Here is a 23,199-nt window from a genome sequence, read left to right as displayed (position 1 = left end):
TAATGTAGGAACCAGAATATTAATAACAGAAAGAAACAACCCTTTTGTGCGAATGAGTGTAAATGAGGGAGGGAGGTTTTTTGGGTTGGTGCACTAATTGTAAGTGTATCTTGTGTTTTTATGTTGATTTAATAAAAAATAAAAATACCGGCCAGCGTGCTTGACTTTGAGGAACTTTGGAGGCGGGCCGTGCGTTTCTCACCTAGGCCTTCAGTTATGTCCTAATTAGTCCGACTACACCTCTCAAAATACCGTAATTGATGTCACCACATGACCATTGCTGGAGAAATACTTAACAGAAACACACTTGCACGCTACTGGGCATTGAACCCCCTCAACACTACAAAACGGTCTATTTTTTGGCGCATTTTACATTCAATAAACCCGCTTTAGCAATTAAAACATACCTTACGTGGTACTGACAAAATTAAAAGAATTGTATAAAACAAATGAAACATGAAAAAATTAAGAAATACAATTTGTAGCACCCATGCGACGCCGTATAAGCCAGTGGTACCGTCGTAGTCAGTTGATTTCACCGCCAGTGTTGTGCCAAAATGTGATTGCCTGCCAAAAATGTATTTCCTTCGCGGGAGCGTGCACCGCTCGATAAACCTGCAATGCTTGGCTTCGTCTGTCCACAGCGGATAACCAGGTGTAAGACCAACATTTTATCTTTGTGGTTATTGTACTGGTGAGTTTTCTGTGGCTTTCTATGGCTCGTATGGTTCTGGTGCCACTTCCTGTTATCGCAACTTGTGATTGGATACTCACTTGGGACTCCCAAGTGAGTATCCAATCAAAGCGTTAGGCCAGTTAGAAGGTCTTACTGACAACAACTTGTGATCTGATTGGCTATCGCAATTGTCTGTCAACCGTATGTGTCTTACAGTGCACAGACATGGTTGATTCTGAAGGCCCCGGGTAGATTTGGTACAGCATGGCAACATAAGATAGCTGAATTCTGATTGGATACAAACTCTAAACTAAAAACAACAGCAGTGGAAGGAGCATATTATGACATGAAAATAATATGAATACTTTTAGATATTTAGGTAAGTAAATAAAAAAAATACTTTTATCTTTAATTATGATCATGAATTTTGGTTATGTTAGGCCAGCAGAAAAGTCCTTGCTGGCCCTGACGGCACACCATTGCTTTTTTTTTTAGGATTAAATATTGTCGTGTTACAAACTTCTGTGTGGCATTGCTTCCTTATTTGTCATTATTCAAAGATGATTTTAATTTGTAACTGAATGTGAGCGTGTCAATATAACGCCAGTCAGATGAAACAAAAATACAGATAGCAGTATCATTAGTCCGGAATTTTGACGGTCCTCATGGACCGACCTAATTCGGAACCGGTACCAATAAATACTGGTACACGGTATACATCCCTACTGCTGACATATGTGGTATCATATTGCATCATTTCCGATTATTTTCTCAAAAATATTATTCATTTACATGCTAAATTACTGTTAATACCTGGTGACTTTCTGTCGTGACATGTTTCTATCTACACTTCTGTTCAAATGTCATAAACACGTATTCTTCTGTTTGATTACATTCGTTTTTGGTGACTCTACAAATGTGGGTATCGATCCAATACCAAGTAGTTACAGGGGCCTGTATCGGTCATACCAATACTGATACTTCAAATTTTCAAAATCAATTAATTATTTATTTTTGGTCACAGTTCTAATCAGACGATAACACAGGATGGCGGCGTAGCAATATCAATTACATATTTAATCATTTCCTACTAGTTTTGCCTTAAAGCCCTCCTGTATCATGCAGGCCCTCAGTTTTATAAACAACAACAAAAACTGTTTTTGTGGTAATAAAAAATATTGACATAATCACTCTAGTATCGAACCTATACTGATACTAAACTTTGTATCGTAACTGTCTAATTGTATCGTTACTGTCTATATTTGTATTGATCCACCCACCGCTGTTTACATAATTCTCGGTAAGCGGTTAGCATGACATGTTTTTTTGTTTTTTTTGATTGTAGTGTAGCATTTTTAGCTATTCCTCATCCTCCAGTGGTAATGGTACATGTTTACTTGCCACCAGGGCATGGCCATGCCGCTGTGGAGGATCATTAGCCGCCAGCACACTAGCGAGGACGCTACATTATCCTTCCATCCATTTTCTACCGCTTATTCCCTTCGGGGTTGCGGGGGGTGCTGGAGCCTATCTCAGCTACAATCGGGCGGAAGGCGGGGTACACCCTGGAAAAGTCGCCACCTCATCGCAGGGCCAACACAGATAGACAGACAACATTCACACTCACATTCACACACGAGGGCCAATTTAGTGTTGCCAATCAACTTATCCCCAGGTGCATGTCTTTGGAGGTGGGAGGGGCCTATCCCCAGGTGCATGTCTTTGGAGGTGGGAGGGGCCTATCTCCAGGTGCATGTCTTTGGAGGTGGGAGGAAGCCGGAATACCCGGAGGGAACCCACGCAGTCACGGGGAGAACATGCAAACTCCACACAGAAAGATCCCGAGCGCAGGATCAAACCCAGGACATTCGTATTGTGAGGCAGACGCACTAACCCCTCTTCTACCGAGCTGCCCACGCTACATTTCAAAATGCATAATCAGGATATAACGATGACAGTTTCAATCAACCAATCAATCAAAGTTTATTCATATAGCCCTAAATCACGAGTGTCTCAAAGGGCTGCACAAGCCACAACGACATCTTCGGCTCTGATCCCACATCAGGGCAAGAAAAAACTCAACCCACGTTTGTCATTTATCATACCATACCATACCAACTTTATTTATAAAGCTCTTTAAAAACAACCACAGTTGATGAACAAAGGGCTGTACAACACAAAGAAATAGAGGCAAAGGACAGACTAAAAAAATAACATTTAAAACAAGTAAAATACACATTGAATAAGCAAATACAAATTATCCTAAGAACAACTTGTTAGATAAAAAGCAGTTAAAAAGTTAAAAACTGTTAAAAAAGTTAAAAACAGTTTAAAGTCTCATGCTGGGTTAAAAGCCAGTGAATAGAAATGGGTTTTAAGAAGGGTCTTAAAAGTAGCCAAAGAAGGGGCCTGTCTCACATGGAGAGGGAGATGCTTCCAGAGTTTTGGACCCGCAACAGAGAAGGCTCTGTCCCCTCGAAGCTTGCGTTTTAATTTGGGTACCTCCAGGATCAGCTGATCAGCTGACCTGAGGGACCGGGTGGGGGCATAGCGGTGGAGCAGCTCAGAGGGGTAAGGTGTGGCAAGACCACGTAAGGATTTAAAAACAAGTAAAATCATGTTAAACGGCCCCAACTGTTGAAGTCTCGTCTTACAACCCACTTTTTGTCTGGATTTCAAATTGGGCTTTTAAATATTATTTATTCATTTGTTTTTACCTATTTTGGTGTTTTTTATTATTATTACTAATTACTATTATTATTATTGTTAATTTTTTAAATCTTTTTAAAAAAAATTGATATTATTTTATCTACTATTTTAAATGCTTTTAATTGAATAGCGTTTTATAGTTTTTTGAAGTGCAGCACTTTGGAAACAGTTTTGTCGTTCAAAGTGCGATACAAAGAAAGTGGATTTAGATTGATTTCGTGTGTATTGCGCAAGCATGCACTCACCTGCAGATAATGGAGACTTCTCTCCTTCAGTTTGTTCTCAATGGGCACCAGGGCTTTGTCATAGCCCGATCCCACCCCCCTGGAAGGGTACACCTCCCTGGCTTGACTGACCGTCATGGCCGACCACGTGCTCCTCTTCAGGGAGTGACCGGGGTGACCGTGGTGTCCGCCTCCTTCACTTCCCGCCAGAGCGATGGTGGTGCATGCCATGCACTCCCCGGGCGCCGGTCCACCTCCTCGCTCCTTGGGCCTCTTCATGGTGAGCTCCTGGATGGCAGCATCCAGGCTCTCGTGGCCGCTGGGGTAGCCCCGCCTGCCGCCGCTCACCAGGAAGCTGCTGTCGCTATCCAGGTTGTCGTCAGAGCTCCACCAGCCCGCCGTCCTGCTACGATGTCGCCGGCCGGACTCGTGCCGCGAGTCCCCGCTCTTGCTGCGCTCTCTGGACTTGTTCCTCCGAGCGGAACGTGATTGGTGGCCGGTGTGGTGACCGCTGCCGTCCTCCCCGCCGCTCCTGTGCCCGCCTCCCCTCTCGCTCCTGTAGTCCCCGCCTCCTCTTGTGCCGTTGTACTCCCGTTTGGACGGGGCCTCCAGGGAATGGGACTTAGCAAAGAGACGCTGCACGGAGTTGACCAAGTGGCGGATACGCGAGGGGCTCTCGCTGCGCTGCTCGGTGCCCCCGCTGGTGGTGCGCTGGTACTGCAGCGTGTGGAAGCCATCCGGGTGGAAGGGCACCTGCTTCTCGAACTGGTCGATCAGGTTGGAAGGGACGCGGTGCACCTTGCCTCCGTGACCCGACGACACGCACTCTTCGCACGAGTCAAAGGACTGGAGCGGCGGGTGATGACCCGGGTGGGAGCGGGGGAAGGTACCCCCGCCGGAGTGGCTATGGGAGTGGGAGTGGTGTCTCTCCAGCGCCAAGGCCTCGGCCGCACTTCCCGGAGGGTAGTAGTGGCCATCGCTGTGCCCGTGATAGTAGTCTCTGCCTGGGCCGTCGCAGTCCTCAGGCGCGCAATGACAGGGGCCTCCTCCGCCACCACCAGAGGAATGCTGGGACATGCTGCGGCTGACATGGTACCCTTTCATATGCACCGGGGCGTGGTGGGCCGTCCGGGCGGAAAGGGGGCGCTGTGGGCGGGACAGGGCGGCGCGAGTTTCACCTGCAGGCACAAAATGAGCAGTGGTTAGTAAGATGTTGCGATCGTGGTTTTATGTTTCTGACTACGATACCGTTCATCCTTGAGCGTGATCGGCCGATACCATTACCGATCCAATCCACTATATTTATATAGCACATTTCTAAACACAATAGAAGGGCTGCACAGTAGTTAAAACACACATACAGTCGTGGTCAAAAGTTTACATACACTTGTAAAGAACATAATGTCATGGCTGTCTTGAGTTTCCAATAGTTTCTACAACTCTTATTTTTTTGTGATAGAGTGATTGGAGCACATACTTGTTGGTCACAAAAACATTCATGAAGTTGCTGGGTATTGTGGCCCAACAGCTCCATTTTTGTTTAATCTGACATCACATGGACAAAGATAAGATCTTCTGGAGGAAAGAGTATGTGGTCAAAACCAAATATTGACATTGCTGTATGTATACTTTTGACCCAGCAGATTTGGTCACATTTTCAGTAGACCCATAATAAATTCATAAAAGAACCAAACTTAATGAATGTTTTTTGTGACCAACAAGTATGTGCTCCAATCACTCTATCACAAAAAAATAAGAGTTGTAGAAACTATTGGAAACTCAAGACAGCCATGACATTATGTTCTTTACAAGTGTATGTAAACTTTTGATCGCGTCTGTATATAGCACATTTCAAAACACAATAAAAGGGCTGCACAGTAAGTAGTTAAAACACACATTTAGAAGCAGTGTAAAACTAAGGACAGTCGAGCAAACATTTAACTAAAAAGAGAATAAATACATAATATACAATAAAATAGATGAAGATCACACAACTCTCATGCTGGTTTAAAAGCCAAGGAATACAAATGTGATTTCAACAACCAGAGGGATAGTTTCGGAGCCACAGCAGAAAACGCACCATCCCCTCTGGATTTTAAACAGGCTTTGGGACGACACGGAGAACTTGATCAGCAGACCTTAGAGACCTTGCGGGGGTGTAGATTTTTAAAAGGTCTGACATATATTGCGGCGCTAAAAACACACAATGACATTTTTAAAATGAATTCCAAAATGAGCTGGGAGCCAATGAAGGGATGCTAAAATAGGGCTAACGTGCTCATGTTTTTTAGCGCTAGCTGAAAGGCAAGCAGCCGCATTTTGGACTCACCGGTTCATTCCAACATGGAGTGAGTTGCAGTAGTCCAAACGTGATGAAATAAAAGCATGAATTAGCCGCTCAAAGTTGTTAAAAGATAAAACTGATTTAATTTTTGCAAAAGTCTTATTATTAGCTTAAGCGTTGCGATAGCTTTGCTATTAGTATACCTGCTCCTGGCTTGCTCTCTCGCTGTGTAACATAATCAGAATACAATATATCTTTATTGTCATTGTACATTATACAACGAAATTTCAAGCAAACTAGAGCAAATTCATAATGACACATAAAAAACATAAGATCTTGCTACTCAGATAAATAGATAAAAATACATAAAAATACCAAGCACACGGCTCACATGCGCAGTCATCCTGCTATTTGGTAACAGTAGAAGAGAAAGTCAAACACAAATACAAATAGACGGAATAAAAATTGAAAGAGTAAATGAAAGCAAATTTCTAGGTATAATAATTGATGATAAATTGAACTGGAAATCTCATGTAAAAAGTATACAACATAAAGTTGCAAGAAACACGTCAATAATGAATAAAGTAAAACATGTTCTAGACCAAAAATCACTTCATATTCTCTACTGCTCACTAGTGTTACATATCTGAGTTATTGTGCAGAAATATGGGGAAATAACTACAAAAGTACACTTCATTCATTAACGGTGTTACAAAAAGATCAGTTATAATAATACATAATGTTGGATATAGAGAACATACAAACACTTTATTTATTCAATCAAAAATACTGAAATTCCACGACATAGTGAATTTGCAAACAACTAAAATTATACATAAAGCAAACTATAACCTGCTAGCCAAGAATGTACAACAATTCTTCTCAAAAAAAGAGGAGAAATATAATCTTAGAGAAAAATGTAATTTAAAACATTTGTATGCACATACAAATTTAAGTTAAGACCTTCAGTATATCACTATGTGGAATTAAATGATGGAATGGATTAAGCAAAGCAATCAACCAATGTACTAATATGATCCACTTCAAGAAACTCTTCACACTTAAAGTGTTTACAAAGTACAAAGAAGAAGAACCATGATAAACATTCTCAATGTATTTCATCCATCCATCCGTTCATCCATCCATTCATCCATCCATCTTCTTCCGCTTATCCGAGGTCGGGTCGCGAGGGCAGCAGCCTAAGTAGGGAAACCCAGACTTCCCTCTCCCCAGCCACTTCGTCCAGCTCCTCCCGGGGGATCCCGAGGCGTTCCCAGGCATCCCATCCGTTCATTTTTTCCAAAATAATCTTACTCATCTCACTATATGAAATGTAACTTACTTCACCGAGTATTTATTTATTTTTATTGTGATTACTTATGGAGTATATTGTGAATAAATTGAGAACAGGAAGTTAACAAAAGTTTTAGCAACTGTTATGTAAAAGAAAAGGGATAGGATTAAATAAGCTCTGCTTCTTCCTACTCCTTTTCCAACATGTTGAAAAGAGAAACTGAAAATTGTGATGTATCATGTTGTATGCATGCATGTGTGATGTATCATGTTGTATGCATGCATGTGTGATGTATCATGTTGTATGCATGCATGTGTGATGTATCATGTTGTATGCATGCATGTTGTATGCATGCATGTGTGATGTATCATGATGTATTCACGCATGTGTGATGCATCATGTTGTATGCATGCATGTGGGATGCATCATGTTGTATGCATGCATGTGTGATGTATCATGTTGTATGCATGCATGTTGTATGCATGTGTGATGTATCATGTTGTATTCACGCATGTGTGATGCATCATGTTGTATGCATGCATGTGTGATGCATCATGTTGTATGCATGCATGTGTGATGTATCATGTTGTGTGCATGTATGTGTGATGTATCATGTTGTATGCATGCATGTGTGATGTATCATGTTGTATGCATGCATGTGTGATGTATCATGTTGTATGCATGCATGTGTGATGTATCATGTTGTATGCATGCATGTGTGATGGATCATGTTGTATGCATGCATGTGTGATGTATCATGTTGTATGCATGCATGTGTGATGCATCATGTTGTATGCATGCATGTGTGATGCATCATGTTGTATGCATGCATGTGTGATGCATCATGTTGTATGCATGCATGTGTGATGCATTATGTTGTATGCACGCATGTGTGATGTATCATGTGTGATGCATCATGTTGTATGCATGCATGTGTGATGTATCATGTTTATGCATGCATGTGTGATGCATCATGTTTATGCATGCATGTGTGATGTATCATTTTGTATGCATGCATGTGTGATGCATCATGTTGTATGCATTTATGTGTGATGCATAATGTTGTATGCATGCGTGTGTGATGCATCATGTTGTATACATGCGTGTTTGATGCATCATGTTGTATGCATGCGTGTTTGATGCATCATGTTGTATGCATGCATGTGTGATGTATCATGTTGTATTCATGCACGTGTGATGTATCATGTTGTATGCATGCATGTGTGATGTATCATGTTGTATACGTATATGTGTGATGTATCATGTTGTATGCATGTATGTGTGATGTATCATGTTGTATGCATGCATGTGTGATGTATCATGCTGTATGCATGCATGCATGTGTGATGTATCCATGCATGTGTGATGTATCATGTTGTATGCATGCATGTGTGATGCATCATGTTGTATGCATGCATGTTCGAAATAAACTCAAACTCAACACAACTATTGCTCTCGAGTAAAACATGTTCTTCAGCAATCAGCCTTGTCCTCCAGTGATAATGTTACATGATTAATCTGCAACGGTGATCATCGTCCGATAATAGTATCATAACAACTTCCTATTTTTTGGCTTTGGGATCAGTAAATATGTCACCATTTAGTTGCATAACAGCACTGCATAATGGCGCCAAACTGCTTAGAACACACAACAGCATATTTGTTGAGTAAACACGGGTATAAAAATGACTTATTGGAAGTTGATTACCTTGCAGACTGTTTTCTGTCTGCAGGCTTAATGAATTGAAAGTGAAAACCATGATTTGTTTTTTTTGATTAACATATTTATTTGTTGCACACTTGATTTTTATTCATGTTTTTTTTCTTCAAGCTCAGAAAAAAAGCTAAGACAAGCAGTGCAAGGATTGAGCGTCCATCCAACAAGCTCCAGAGAGCAACCACAGACACATTTCTTCATCTCATCCATCTTAATGGCCGCCGGCCTGATAAATCAACAGTATTAGTCTTTCTCTTTGCACCCTCCCCCCTGCTCTTTATTTGTTATATTCATCAGTCCCGCACTCGCATGTTGTCTGCCTCTTTCCTCCATCCAGGCCTGCAGGGCTTCTCTGCACGTTCACATGATTTACAGCGGAGAGAAACGCCGTGTTTTATCGATCGACTGCATCCGGCGGAGCCCACGGTTGGGGGATCTGATTTTAGTCATACTTTTATCCCCGGCCCCCCAAATCAATTATGGTGTAATTTCCCCGTTTGAGTGCTGGCAATTAACGGGGATGTCGCGTTATACAGAAAGTGAAATCAATAGGAACAATATTGCTGTACGGAATGGAAATAGGAATTCTATGCCAGTCGTCGCCACACAAGTGATGATTGAATTCCAAATGGAGTCAGAGACTTCATCGGCAGTTGATATAATCACATCTCTGTCGCTCTAACTACATATTAATGGCGTGCATAGTGTTGGGTAATAATGCACACGTCCCTTCATGTTGAAATGTGATTAGAGTTAAATTGGCTCGGCAGGCCGGGGCTCGGCGAGCGCATGTGTTTTGGCACAGACGAGACATACGCGTGGATAATTATTCAGTATAGACTGTGGCCAGTTGGCTTTGATTGGCCGAGTGAGAGGAGGTTTGCGCATCCAGCCGTGGCATCGCTGTGGCCGTGACGGCCGTCCTCTTCAAGCCTGCATCCTTCTGTGCGGGCGCTTGGTCCATAAAGCTCGTCGTCAGATTGTGTCTGGTGAGGGTCAATGACAGAAACTTTAGGGCCTCTATACAGTACGTATGTTCCGGACTGTAGAGCACGCTGATATATAAGCCGTGCCCACTACATATCTGAAGAAAAAAATAGTTTTTCATATATAAGTCGCAGATATACACATTGAGAAATTAGATATTTACACAGAAATATTTTTGTAAATGTTTATTTACATCCCTTAATTGTTTCCAACCGGTGTCTGTAACACGGCAGTAAAACGGCTGACCAAACAAAAGAGAAGTCATGGTCATGGACGCACTATCTGTGGAATCTAATCAGCTAAACAGACCCAATAACTCCACGGTGACGTCGTGTAGGCATATTTCTATATTAGCTTCATGTATGTATGTATATATATATATATATATATATATATATATATATATATATATATACACACACACATATACAAACCCCGTTTCCATATGAGTTGGGAAATTGCGTTAGATGTAAATATAAACGGAATACAATGATTTGCAAATCATTTTCAACCCATATTCAATTGAATGCACTACAAAGACAACATATTTGATGTTCAAACTGATAATTTTTTTTTTTTTTGCAAATAATCATTAACTTTAGAATTTGATGCCAGCAACACGTGACAAAGAAGTTGGGAAAGGTGGCAATAAATACTGATAAAGTTGAGGAATGCTCATCAAACACTTATTTGGAACATCCCACAGGTGAACAGGCAAATTGGGAACAGGTGGGTGCCATGATTGGGTATACAAGTAGATTCCATGAAATGCTCAGTCATTCCCAAACAAGGATGGGGCGAGGGTCACCACTTTGTCAACAAATGCGTGAGCAAATTGTTGAACAGTTTAAGAAAAACCTTTCTCAACCAGCTATTGCAAGGAATTTAGGGATTTCACCATCTATGCTCCGTAATATCATCAAAGGGTTCAGAGAATCTGGAGAAATCACTGCACGTAAGCAGCTAAGCCCGTGACCTTCGATCCCTCAGGCTGTACTGCATCAACAAGCGACATCAGTGTGTAAAGGATATCAAAGAGGAAAAGAACCATCCGTATTGTTATAGGCGCAAAGTGTAAAAGCCAGCATCTGTGATGGTATGGGGGTGTATTAGTGCCCAAGACATGGGTAACTTACACATCTGTGAAGGCGCCATTAATGCTGGAAGGTACATACAGCTTTTGGAGCAACATATGTTGCCATCCAAGCAATGTTATCATGGACGCCCCTGCTTATTTCAGCAAGAAAATGCCAAGCCACGTGTTCCAACAGCGTGGCTTCATAGTAAAAGAGTGCGGGTACTAGACTGGCCTGCCTGTAGTCCAGACCTGTCTCCCATTGAAAATGTGTGGCGCATTATGAAGTCTAAAATAGCACAAGGGAGACCCCCGGACTGTTGAACAACTTAAGCTGTACATCAAGCAAGAATGGGAAAGAATTCCACCTGAGAAGCTTCAAAAATGTGTCTCCTCAGTTCCCAAACGTTTACTGAGTGTTGTTAAAAGGAAAGGCCATGTAACACAGTGGTGAACATGCCCTTTCCCAACTACTTTGGCACGAGTTGCAGCCATGAAATTCCAAGTTAATTATTATTTGCAAAAAAAAAAAAGTTTATCAGTTTGAACATCAAATATGTTGTCTTTGTAGCATATTCAACTGAATATGGGTTGAAAAGGATTTGCAAATCATTGTATTCCGTTTATATTTACATCCCAACTCATATGGAAACGGGGCTTGTATATATGTACACTACCGTTCAAAAGTTTGGGGTCACCCAAACAATTTTGTGGAATAGCCTTCATTTCTAAGAACAAGAATAGACTGTCGAGTTTCAGATGAAAGTTCTCTTTTTCTGGCCATTTTGAGCGTTTAATTGACCCCACAAATGTGATGCTCCAGAAACTCAATCTGCTCAAAGGAAGGTTAGTTTTGTAGCTTCTGTAACGAGCTAAAGTGTTTTCAGATGTGTGAACATGATTGCACAAGGATTTTCTAATCATCAATTAGCCTTCTAAGCCAATGAGCAAACACATTGTACCATTAGAACACTGGAGTGATAGCTGCTGGAAATGGGCCTCTATACACCTATGTAGATATTGCACCAAAAACCAGACATTTGCAGCTAGAATAGTCATTTACCACATTAGCAATGTATACAGTGTATTTCTTTAACGTTAAGACTAGTTTAAAGTTATCTTCATTGAAAAGTACAGTGCTTTTCCTTCAAAAATAAGGACATTTCAATGTGACCCCAAACTTTTGAACGGTAGTGTATATATATATATATATATGTATATATATATATATATATATATATATATACAGTCCAAAAAATCAGATTAATCACACTTTTGAATTTGGTTTAATTGTGATTACTCACAGTAAATTATAATTAATTAAATAATAAGCTATATAAATGTATATGTTTATACAGTATATATCTATGTGTGTATATATGTATGTGTGTATACATACACTGTTTTGAGTGTGCAATACTTTCTACAACTCTTATTTTTGTATTTGTTTTAATCCCAGGAACACCACACCTACCGTCAAGCGTGGTGGTAGTATTATGCTCTGGGCCTATTTTGCTGCCAATGGAACTGGTGCTTTACATGGGACAATGAAAAAGGAGGATTACCTCCAAATTCTTCAGGACAACTTAAAATCATCAGCCCGGAGGTTGGTCAAAGGTTTACATACACTTGCAAAGAACATAATGTCATGGCTGTCTTGAGTTTCCAATCATTTCTACAACTCTTATTTCTTTGTAATAGAGTGTTTTTGTTGTTCACAAAAAACATTCATGAAGTTTGCTACTTTTATGAATTTATTATGAGTCTACTGAAAATGTGAGCAAATGTGCTGGGTCAAAAGTATACATACAGCAATGTTAATATTTGTTTACATGTCCTTTGGCAAGTTTCACTGCAATAAGGCGCTTTTGGTAGCCATCCACAAGCTTCTGCTTGAATTTTTGACCACTCCTCTTAACAAAATTGGTGCAGTTCAGCTAAATGTGTTGCTTTTCTGACATGGATTTGTTTCTTCAGCATTGTCCACACGTTTAAGTCAGGACTTTGGGAAGGCCATTCTAAAACCTTCATTCTAGCCTGATTTAGCCATTCCTTTACCACTTTTGAGGTGTGTTTGGGGTCATTGTCCTGTTGGAACACCCAACTGTGCCCAAGACCCAACCTCCGAGCTGATGATTTTAGCCTGTCCTGAAGAATTTGGAGGTAATCCTCCTTTTTCATTGTCCCATTTAAAGCAGCAGTTCCATTGGCAGCAAAACAGGCCCAGAGCATAATACTACCACCACCATGCTTGACGGTAGGAAATGTTGTTCCTGGGATTAAAACAAATAAAAAAATAAGAGTTGTAGAATTGATTGGAAACTCAAGACAGCCATGACATTATGTCCTTCACAAGTGTATGTAAACTTTTGACCACGATTGTATGTGTATACACACGTACACACATACGTATACATATATGCATACATACTGTATATACATATACATTCATATAGCCTATTATTTAATTAATTAAATTAATTATAATTGACTGTGATTAATCACCGTTAAACCAAATTCAAAAGTGTGATTAATCAATTTTTTTTTTTAAAGTAATCATTTGACAGCGCTAAAATAAATACATAAACATACACACAATATATACGGTTCTTCTGGCTTATTAAAGGGGAATTTGGCCCATCATGACCTATGTGAGAAGACAAAAACACACATCTTTCTCCTTTGTGTCTCTTCTAAATAATAAAAAACGGCTAGCAAGAGACAGCTAACAATGCAGGTAATAAGGAGGTAATAAGGATTGACCTATTTTGCCTGTGAAGTGCTCTAAAAAAAATCCTCCGACAAAGTTTTATTTACATGCTGTAAGTATGAAAGTAATGTAATAACAGGTATATTCACGATAACATGTAATAGTTAAAAGTATTTTGCTAATTTTAAGCATTAACGGAACGTTTTTTTGGAACGCATCAGTTTCACAAAGCACATAGCAAGGAACGCTACTTCTGTCGACAGTAAACAACTACCACTAATCATGGCGTGGATTAGCACGCTAATCGCTAGCTAGCCTAAATATCCCCTGGCTTTTCCAGGAAATGAGCAGTATAACCAGCCGGTGAGTTTATCGAAGTGCGGTTATATACCAGGCTTTTACAATCATTTTAATTTAAACATAACACTAACCTTCCGGGGTTTTACCGCGGTTTATCATTAATTGTTACATACCTAATTCAAATCCAAGCCCAAACAGGCTTCATACAATTGAAGTTGCAGTGCCTCTTATTTGTGTTCCTGCATGACGAGACAACAATGTGCACAGTGGGCTTTTCCCTGCGGGAGTAAATGAAATGACGTTGTGTTCATCAGGAAGACTTTGTGGCATGCTGCTGGCTTGAAGAGCTGCCAATCACTGTGACTCGCACACAACACTGAAGACGTTTCAAGAGATTCCTAAGATTTGTGTCCCTCCACATGTCACCTTCTCATCTCAGCCTCTCCTCCTGACCTACTTCTACCATCATGTGCTCCCATCCTCCTCACTTTAACATGTCCACCTGCTTCTTCTGCCTTTTAGTGCATATATTTGTTTACATTCCTGACATCTTCATATGTCATCTGTGTCACCATGGCAACTTTTCTGCAGTATATATTTGATAGGAGTGGGAGTCTTTGGGCACCTTAACGATTCGATCTGATTCCAATTGCTAGGGTGACGACTTGATTTAGAATCCAATGTGGACTTGCCATTGGCCTCTGGAGAACCGGGACGAACAGAGACTATTACAAGGAGGACTTTGATTTGGATGCGCGGTACCGTCCGTGAGTACGCTGCGGCTTCCAAACATTTGATCGCTTGCCCGTACGTGCATGCCGCTGTGTGCATGTCATCTACGTAACTTTGGGGAAACATATGTGCTGTATTAACTTTGGGGAGGTGGGAGTGAGTGTGTCGGGCAGGGGTTTGATTTGTATTGGCGGGTTATATGGACGGGAGGGGGGAGGTGTTTGTTATGCGGGATTAATTTGTGGCATATTAAATATAAGCCTGATCGTGTTGTGGCTAATAGTTATATATGTCTTGTGTTTATTTATTGTTTTAGTCACCCGTGACTCCTTCATTTGCGTAGTGGCAGCGACACCCGGAGAACTTGGGTGCGTTTGTTACAATATATTTATATATACAGTGTGTGTGTGTATATATATATATATATACTGTGTGTATATATGTATGTGTATGTGTGTATATATATACATAATATATATATATATATATATATATATATATATATATATACATACACACACATATATACATACATATATATATACACACACATACACTACCGTTCAAAAGTTTGGGGTCACATTGAAATGTCCTTATTTTTGAAGGAAAAGCACTGTACTTTTCAATGAAGATAACTTTAAACTAGTCTTAACTTTAAAGAAATACACTCTATACATTGCTAATGTGGTAAATGACTATTCTAGCTGCAAATGTCTGTTTTTTTGTGCAATATCTACATAGGTGTATAGAGGCCCATTTCCAGCAACTATCACTCCAGTGTTCTAATGGTACAATGTGTTTGCTCATTGGCTCAGAAGGCTAATTGATGATTAGAAAACCCTTGTGCAATCATGTTCACACGTCTGAAAACAGTTTAGCTCGTTACAGAAGCTACAAAACTGACCTTCCTTTGAGCAGATTGACTTTCTGGAGCATCACATTTGTGGGGTCAATTAAACGCTCAAAATGGCCAGAAAAAGAGAACTTTCATCTGAAACTCAACAGTCTATTCTTGTTCTTAGAAATGAAGGCTATTCCACAAAATTGTTTGGGTGACCCCAAACTTTTGAACGGTAGTGTACATATATATATACACACAGTATATATATATATATACTATATGTATATATATATATATATATATATATATATGTGTGTGTGTGTGTGTATATATGTATGTATATAAGTGTGTGTGTGTGTGTGTGTATATATGTATGTATATAAGTGTGTGTGTGTGTGTGTGTATATATATATATATAAAAATGTGTATATATAGTGTATATATATATATATATATATACTGTGAATATATATATATATATATATATATATGTATATATATATGTATATATACTGTATATATATTCTGTGTATATATATATATATATACTGTGTATATATATATATATACTGTGTATATATATATATATATATATATATATATATATATATATATATATATATATATATATGTATGTACTGTATATATATACTGTGTATATATATATATGTGTACGTATGTATGTATATGTGTATGTGTGTGTGTGTGTGTACCCGAGCGACCGACCCTGGAGTCCAAATAAACAACAGCAGGAGGTACCAATGGGTACGTTAAAAAAAGTTCGTTTTGCATAAGATGGAACGTCTCCACACTGCATATGGAGACACTTACTGTACTTATTTGTTAGCCACTTGTCAGCCGGAGGACACAAATAAATTCAGTCTCAGCCAGAGAGGATCGGCATTAAAAATAATTAATTGGCAATGGCGATCACATACATTTTTCCACGATAATTAGCCAATAATAGTTTAGTAATAGTTTGAGTTAGACAACAGAACATGCGACAATGAATATTTACTTCTCAGCACGTGACTGTTGGCTACAATTTGATCCAAGAGGGCAAGAATACAAAGCACTGCAGCAAATTGGAGACGGTGGAGTTAAATACTGCAGCTTCCGGTGTTAAGTTGCCATTGTCGTTGACATATGCGCACATATATTTCATTGTGTTGTTTGTAGAGCCCCGTGTCAGCATGCACTGATACAGCAGCTCCTTTAGATGGATGAATATCCATCTGTGATGGATCCTAGCTTTATCTCTCCTCGCTCTGTATTTGCTGGCACAACTGTTCAGCAGGGACTTGGAGTGACAACATGCTGTCATGCTGCTGATGTTTAACACTGCTTAGCATCAACCTGACTGTTGCAGAGGCTTCACTCCGGCACTCGTCTCATCAAATATTCATGCCAGCTGCTCTGACCCACTTTGCTAACAGCTGAGTCGACCCGCACTCCTCGCCATATCTCCGTGAGAGCCCTGGTCATGGGGTGCTTCACATCAGGGATGTAGTAGAACTTCAAGACCTTGACTACCCTATTAAATTCTTCCCCCATGCAGTGGGTAGAATGGGCACTCTGTAATCTGAAGGTGTCAGGTTCAAACCTTGAGGCCCGTAGAGGTTTCCTTCAGCATAACCTTGAGCAAGGCCCAATTGCTCGCAGTGAACTGCGACTGAAGGACTGAGTGGGAATTACTGGGTTGCATATGACGCCACGTCCGCTTTGCTTTGTTGCGTGTTATGATTCACGTAAAATCCAACGGTGCCACGTTTCGGTCAATGTGAACTCTGCTGCACTTCGGCACTCCAAAGCAGTGGTCCCCAACCACCGGTCCGCGGCCCAGTACCGGTCCGCGGGCCGATTGGTACCGGGCCGCACAAGAAATTAAAAAAAATGTTTTTTTTTATTAAATCAACATAAAAAACACAATATAAAAATTATATATCAATATAGATCAATACAGTCTGCAGGGATACAGTCCGTAAGCACATATGATTGTTTTTCTGACGTAAAACAGGTGAAACTAATAACTTGTCATGGAAACAAAACAAACAAGAGTGCACAGACAGGAACTAAAAAGAGTCCAAAACCCAAACAGAACATAGCCAAACAAAAACATGATCACAGACATGACACAAACTGTTCAGCCTATTCGGGAATCGCAGGCTTTATCTTGACACATATCAAAAACTCCCAGACTTCCCAGAATTCCAGGTTTTCCCATTCAAAATGAATTGGCCATTTTTCAAACTTTCACCATTTCCACATCTTTCAATCTATTCAAACCATTCCACCTTCAACACATTCCACCATTCTGGAAATTCAAGCTATCATTTTTCCAAGTTAAAAAAAAATTCCAGGATTTTCCAGAATTCCTGCTTTTCCAAATCCCTATTTCGCCTTCATTGATCCCACTTTGCAGCGCTTTCTCTGCATGTCCGCCCACAAAACGGCACGTCCGGAAGCGACTGTCAGAAAGTGACTTGAAGATGATGTGTAAAACATAATCTATGCAACATTTTGACCAAAGAACCACCATCACATGTTATGTAGACCACAAGGAAGTGTTTCACATTTAGAAAAAAATTATAATATTATGACTCTTTTAATGCACTCTATAATCCAGTGCGCCTTATATATGAAAAAAGATAAAAACTAGACCATTCATCGGGAGTGCACTTTATAATCCGGTGCGCCCTATGGTCCGGAAAATACGGTACCGATTCCCAGGTACCGGTTCGAACGAGCATAACGTGTAGGTTAGCTCAGCAATAAAACAAGCCAGACGTTTATGTCTCATACACTATATTGCCAAAAGTATTTGGCCACCCATCCAAATGATGAGAATCAGGTGTTCTAATCACTTGGCCCGGTGTATAAAATCAAGCACTTAGGCATGGAGACTGTTTCTACAAACATTTGTGAAAGAATGGGCCGCTCTCAGTGATTTCCAGCGTGGAACTGTAATAGGATGCCACCTGTGCAACAAATCCAGTCGTGAAATTTCCTCGCTCCTAAATATTCCAAAGTCAACTTTATTATAAGAAAAGTGAAGAGTTTGGGAACAACAGCAACTCAGCCACCAAGTGGTAGGCCATGTAAACTGACAAAGAGGGTCAGCGAATGCTGAAGCGCATAGTGCAAATACTTTCTGCACAGTCAGTTGCTACAGAGCTCCAAACTTCATGTGACCTTCCAGTTAGCCCACGTACAGTACGCAGAGAGCTTTATGGAATGGGTTTCCATGGCCGAGCAGCTGCATCTAAGCCATACATCACCAAGTCCAATGCAAAGCGTGGGATGCAGTGGTGTAAAGCACGTCGCCACTGGACTCTAGAGCAGTGGAGACGCCTTTTCTGGACTGAAGAATCACCCTTTTCCATCTGGCAATCTGATGGACCAGTCTAGGTTTGGAGGTTGCCAGGAGAACGCTACATTTCGGACTGCATTGTGTGAAATTTGGTGGAGGAGAAATTATGGTGTGGGGTTGTTTTTTCAGGAGTTGGTCTTGGCCCCTTAGTTCCAGTGAAAGGAACTTTGAATGCTCCAGGATACCAAAACATTTTGGACAATTCCATGGGATGGCACTTCAAGTTCATATGTGAGGAAAGGCAGGTGGCCAAATACTTTTGGCAATATAGTGTCGGTGGACAATGCAATAGCCATCCAAACATTTGCTATTGTTTTGTGATTAGTGACCAGGCGGACAGTAGCGGGCAATCACTAGTCTTGGCTTTCTTCCACACGGCTTATGCTGGCCAGGCGGAGAGTATTGTGTGTGTGAATACTGGCTTTGTTGGAGTGCAGTGAGCTCCACGCTGATATGTCGATCCAATTGAGAGTGTGCGAGGATGAACAGAACACGATGGTACAGTTGTCATTAGCCTGGCAGGAGAGAGTACAGTAGACTCCAAAGATAGCAGCTCCATCTTGTAAATTGTGGCATAAGTGCAATTGCAATCTCGGCATGCGCTTATTCTTCGGCATTCTGGGAGTCATTTTGTACGCCGTACGTCATCTGCAGCCGTGACTGCCGGGTCTTTATTTTCCTCACGTCTCTGTACTCTGGCTGCAAGATCCAGGAAGACTTGCAAGATAATGGGAAACATTTTCGGAAGGGGAGGGAAACTTGTCATCTCTGCCCATACGTAGGGAAAGGTCGAAGATAGGAATGAAAGTAATGGCTTCGGGTTTTAAAAAAAAAAAAAATGCAAAGCACCTGTGAGGCGGGTAAATGCTTTTATATCTATTTTAGATGAAGACTTTGTAGCCGGGGACTTTCAAAGGCAGAAGTCGGTGTCGGAAAAGATGGCAGCGCAGATGTTTCCAGTCACGTGCGCTCTGCTACCGTTCAATCAAATGCACTGGGCTTGAAAAAATAAAATAAAATAAATTATTGGGGGCTGACAATTGAATTGCTGTTGAGAGAATGAGGGGGATTTATCATGCAGTAGAAATGCTGCTTTCCATTCCAAAATCTGATTTGTAACACATATTTACTGTACGCCGCAACACAGCAATGTTGGAATGCAGCCTCCACGACAATAGGTGGCAGTGTAAGCCAATACCAAGCAGTCTGCTCACACTAAGGCCCCGTTTACACTAAGCCGGATAAGGTTATCCAGGGTAAATCCCACCTAACCTGGATACTTTCTAATACACTTCTGCCTTGGAGACTTTGTATGTGTAAGTAAGATGCAACTATAATCATTTGATACTTGTCTATATTGACAAATGTGCTGTTTTATTGTTAAATGATTGCTGCGTTTGTGTGCTTTTGTGTGCTGAGCTACGTGTAATTGCGAGCTCCTAGTAGCCCATAGCCACGTTTACCTTTTGCAAATGATTTTTAGTGAAATAGGAGAAATGGTGTGTTTATCGGAGGACATTTAGATGTTAACTGGCTGTCCAGCTTTGCACAAGTAAACACGCTGCGGGACGGCTTGTATCGGATCATTTCAGGCCAAAATCCTCTGATAGGTGTTTATTTTTGCTGATATCGGATGGGCACACTCCTGTTGCCCACCTATATTGGCTTCACAGATACGCATTTAGTTGGTGTTTTGCATATGCAAATGAAATTTGTCAATGTGTTCCATGAAATGAGCTGGATAGTGGGAGGCATCATGAATGCAAAGGTGATGTGTGAGAGAGATGATGATAATGATGATGATGTCCACAGCACGTGGGAAATATCAGAGCAAAATGGAAGAGAACCTCGAGGGCAATTCCTTCTGTCTCGTGCTCCCTGTTCCCCCCTCTCTTCTTTTGCCATCTTTCTTTTTGCATGTGCGCCCCTATTTTCCTCTTGCAGTTTTACACCTTATTTATTTTTTCTTTTATTCTTGTGTCTCCAGTTACACTACAACTAACCCAGCAGGCACAAGACATTGAAACAACGTTGATTATACTTACATGTCCTTTAAAATCGACTTCTAAACGATGTTGCAAAATTGTAAATTGAGACAACTTAGGTTAACGCTGGATCCACGTTGTTGGTTAGGAAAATGACCACATTTCAACGTCAAAACCCGACATTGAATAAACACCAAAAAGCATGTTGTTTCAACGTTGTACTTGTGTTGTAGAATATTGGTTGGGAAATGACCAACATTCAATGGTCAAATCAACGTCAGAACCGGACATTGAATAAACGTTAAAAGCATGTTGTTTCAACGTTGTATTTGTGTTGTAGAATATGTAAATTAACAAATTTCAATGGTCAAAATTAACCTCAGAACCGGACATTGATTAAACGCCGTCAAAAAGCGTGTTGTCTCAAAGTTATGTTTGTGTTGTAGAATATTGGTTGGGAAATGACCAAATTTCAATGGTCAAACGAAACTTCACAACCTGACATTGAATACACATCGTCACAAAAGCGTGTTGTTCCAACTTTTTATTTGTGTTGTAGAATATTGGTTGGGGAAATGACCAATTTTCAATGGTCAAATCAACGTCAGAACCCAACATTGATTAAAGGTCGTCAAAAAGCATGTTGTTTCTACGTTGTATTTGTGTTGTAGAATATTGGTTGGGAAATGACTACATTTCAACGGTCAAATCAACGTCAGAACCCAACATTGATTAAATGTCGTCAAAAAGCATGTTGTTTCAACGTTGTATTTGCATTGAAGAATATTGGTTGGGGAAATGACCAAAATTCAATGGTCAAATCAACGTCACAACCCAACTTTGATTAAAGGTCGTCAAAAAGCATGTTGTTCAATGTTGTGTTTGTGTTGTAGAATATTAGTTGGGAAATTACCAAATTTCAATGGTCAAATCAACGTCAGAACCCGATATTGAATATATGTCGTCAAAAACATGTTGTTTCAACGTTGTATTTGTGGAGTAGAAATTGGTTGGAAAATTACCAAATTTAATGGTCAAATCAAGGTCACAATACAACATTATATAAACGTCAAAAAGCATGTTGTTTCAACATTGTATTTGTTTTGTAGAATATTGGTCGCAAAATGACCTAATTTCAACGGTCAAATCAACGTCAGAACCCGACATTGATTAAACGTCTTCAAAAAGCTTTTTGTCTCAAAGTTAAGTTTGAGTTGCTCAGCATCAGGACCTAATTCAACAAGTTCTCAATGTTGTTTCAATGTCTCGTGCCTGATAAAACGATATCAATATGTACCCCGATAGACACATAATCGATGTCAATAAAAATTGCGTTTGATTAAACGTTTGATCATATTTTTTTCTGTTGTCGGTAGAAAGTAGAAGTTGCGAAGCTACGTTGGTTGCATGAGCAAAGCCACTCGCTCTCTGGTGACCTCGCAACGCAGGAAGTGATCACTGACCAATCCGGGAACGGTATCAACTATCAAGTTTGGTTGCGCTAGCTTGTCATCTGACGGTTGATTCTTTTCGTGGAGTGAGAAGAGAAAGTAAAAATTAAGAAACTGTGGATAAAACAGGAAACGTCACCTGGACAATATGTCGGTGCTTTTCAATTTTTTTTCTAATGTGGACCACTTTAGCTGGACTCACCCTTTAGAGCACGGCAGTAACGCCCTGAGATCGGTAGGTTGTGAGTTCAAACCCCGGCCGAGTCATACCAAAGACTATAAAAATGGGAGCCATTACCTCCCTCCTTGGCACTCAGCATCAAGGGTTGGAATTGGGGGTTAAATCACCAAAAGTAATTCCCGAGCGCGGCAACCGCTGCTGCTCACTGCTCCCCTCACCTCCCAGAGGGGTGAGGGTGATGGGTCAAATGCAGAGGGTAATCTCACCACACCCAGTGTGTGTGTGTGACAATCATTTGTACTTTAACTTTAACTTCCTGGCACTAAAGCTGCAGAAAATTGTTTCTTTTTATTTACATTTTCACACTTTGCACTCTTTTCTTGCACTTGATGAAGCATTTCTTACGTAGTCCTTATTTGTGCACCTTCATTTTAAGAGCAATGTGATTTTACAGTTTTCTTTACATTATTTGAGTGTTTTCCATGCTTTTGTTGATGTTTCCCTTTCCTTTCTGCCTTGACAGCTGAGAGGATTATAACCAGAGGAAGGTTGCATTCTAAATAAAAATGTTATTTAATAAAAAAATAGCAAAAATGATCGTTATCCACCGATATAAAACACTTATATCGTGATAGTTTCCAGCCCGTCACTAACTCCAGCACT

The 23,199-nt window shown here is 40.4% G+C and overlaps 1 protein-coding gene across 1 annotated transcript in view; it reads right to left on the bottom strand.

Annotated features, from left to right (window-relative positions):
- Positions 1-23,199, bottom strand: part of dlgap3 (discs, large (Drosophila) homolog-associated protein 3) — a 345,962-nt gene that overhangs the window by 83,481 nt on the left and 239,282 nt on the right. Inside the window, exon 3 of the mRNA XM_062030130.1 lies at positions 3,631-4,787. Within this exon, the coding sequence (XP_061886114.1) occupies positions 3,631-4,713 (1,083 nt within the window). The 5' untranslated portion in view covers positions 4,714-4,787. The remainder of the gene's footprint in view (positions 1-3,630; positions 4,788-23,199) is intronic.

The sequence above is a fragment of the Entelurus aequoreus genome, linkage group LG20 (genome assembly GCF_033978785.1).
Source record: "Entelurus aequoreus isolate RoL-2023_Sb linkage group LG20, RoL_Eaeq_v1.1, whole genome shotgun sequence".
Lineage (NCBI taxonomy): Eukaryota > Metazoa > Chordata > Actinopteri > Syngnathiformes > Syngnathidae > Entelurus > Entelurus aequoreus.
Note: the sequence above shows the minus strand (reverse complement) of the source record. Positions and strands in the feature narration are given on the sequence as shown.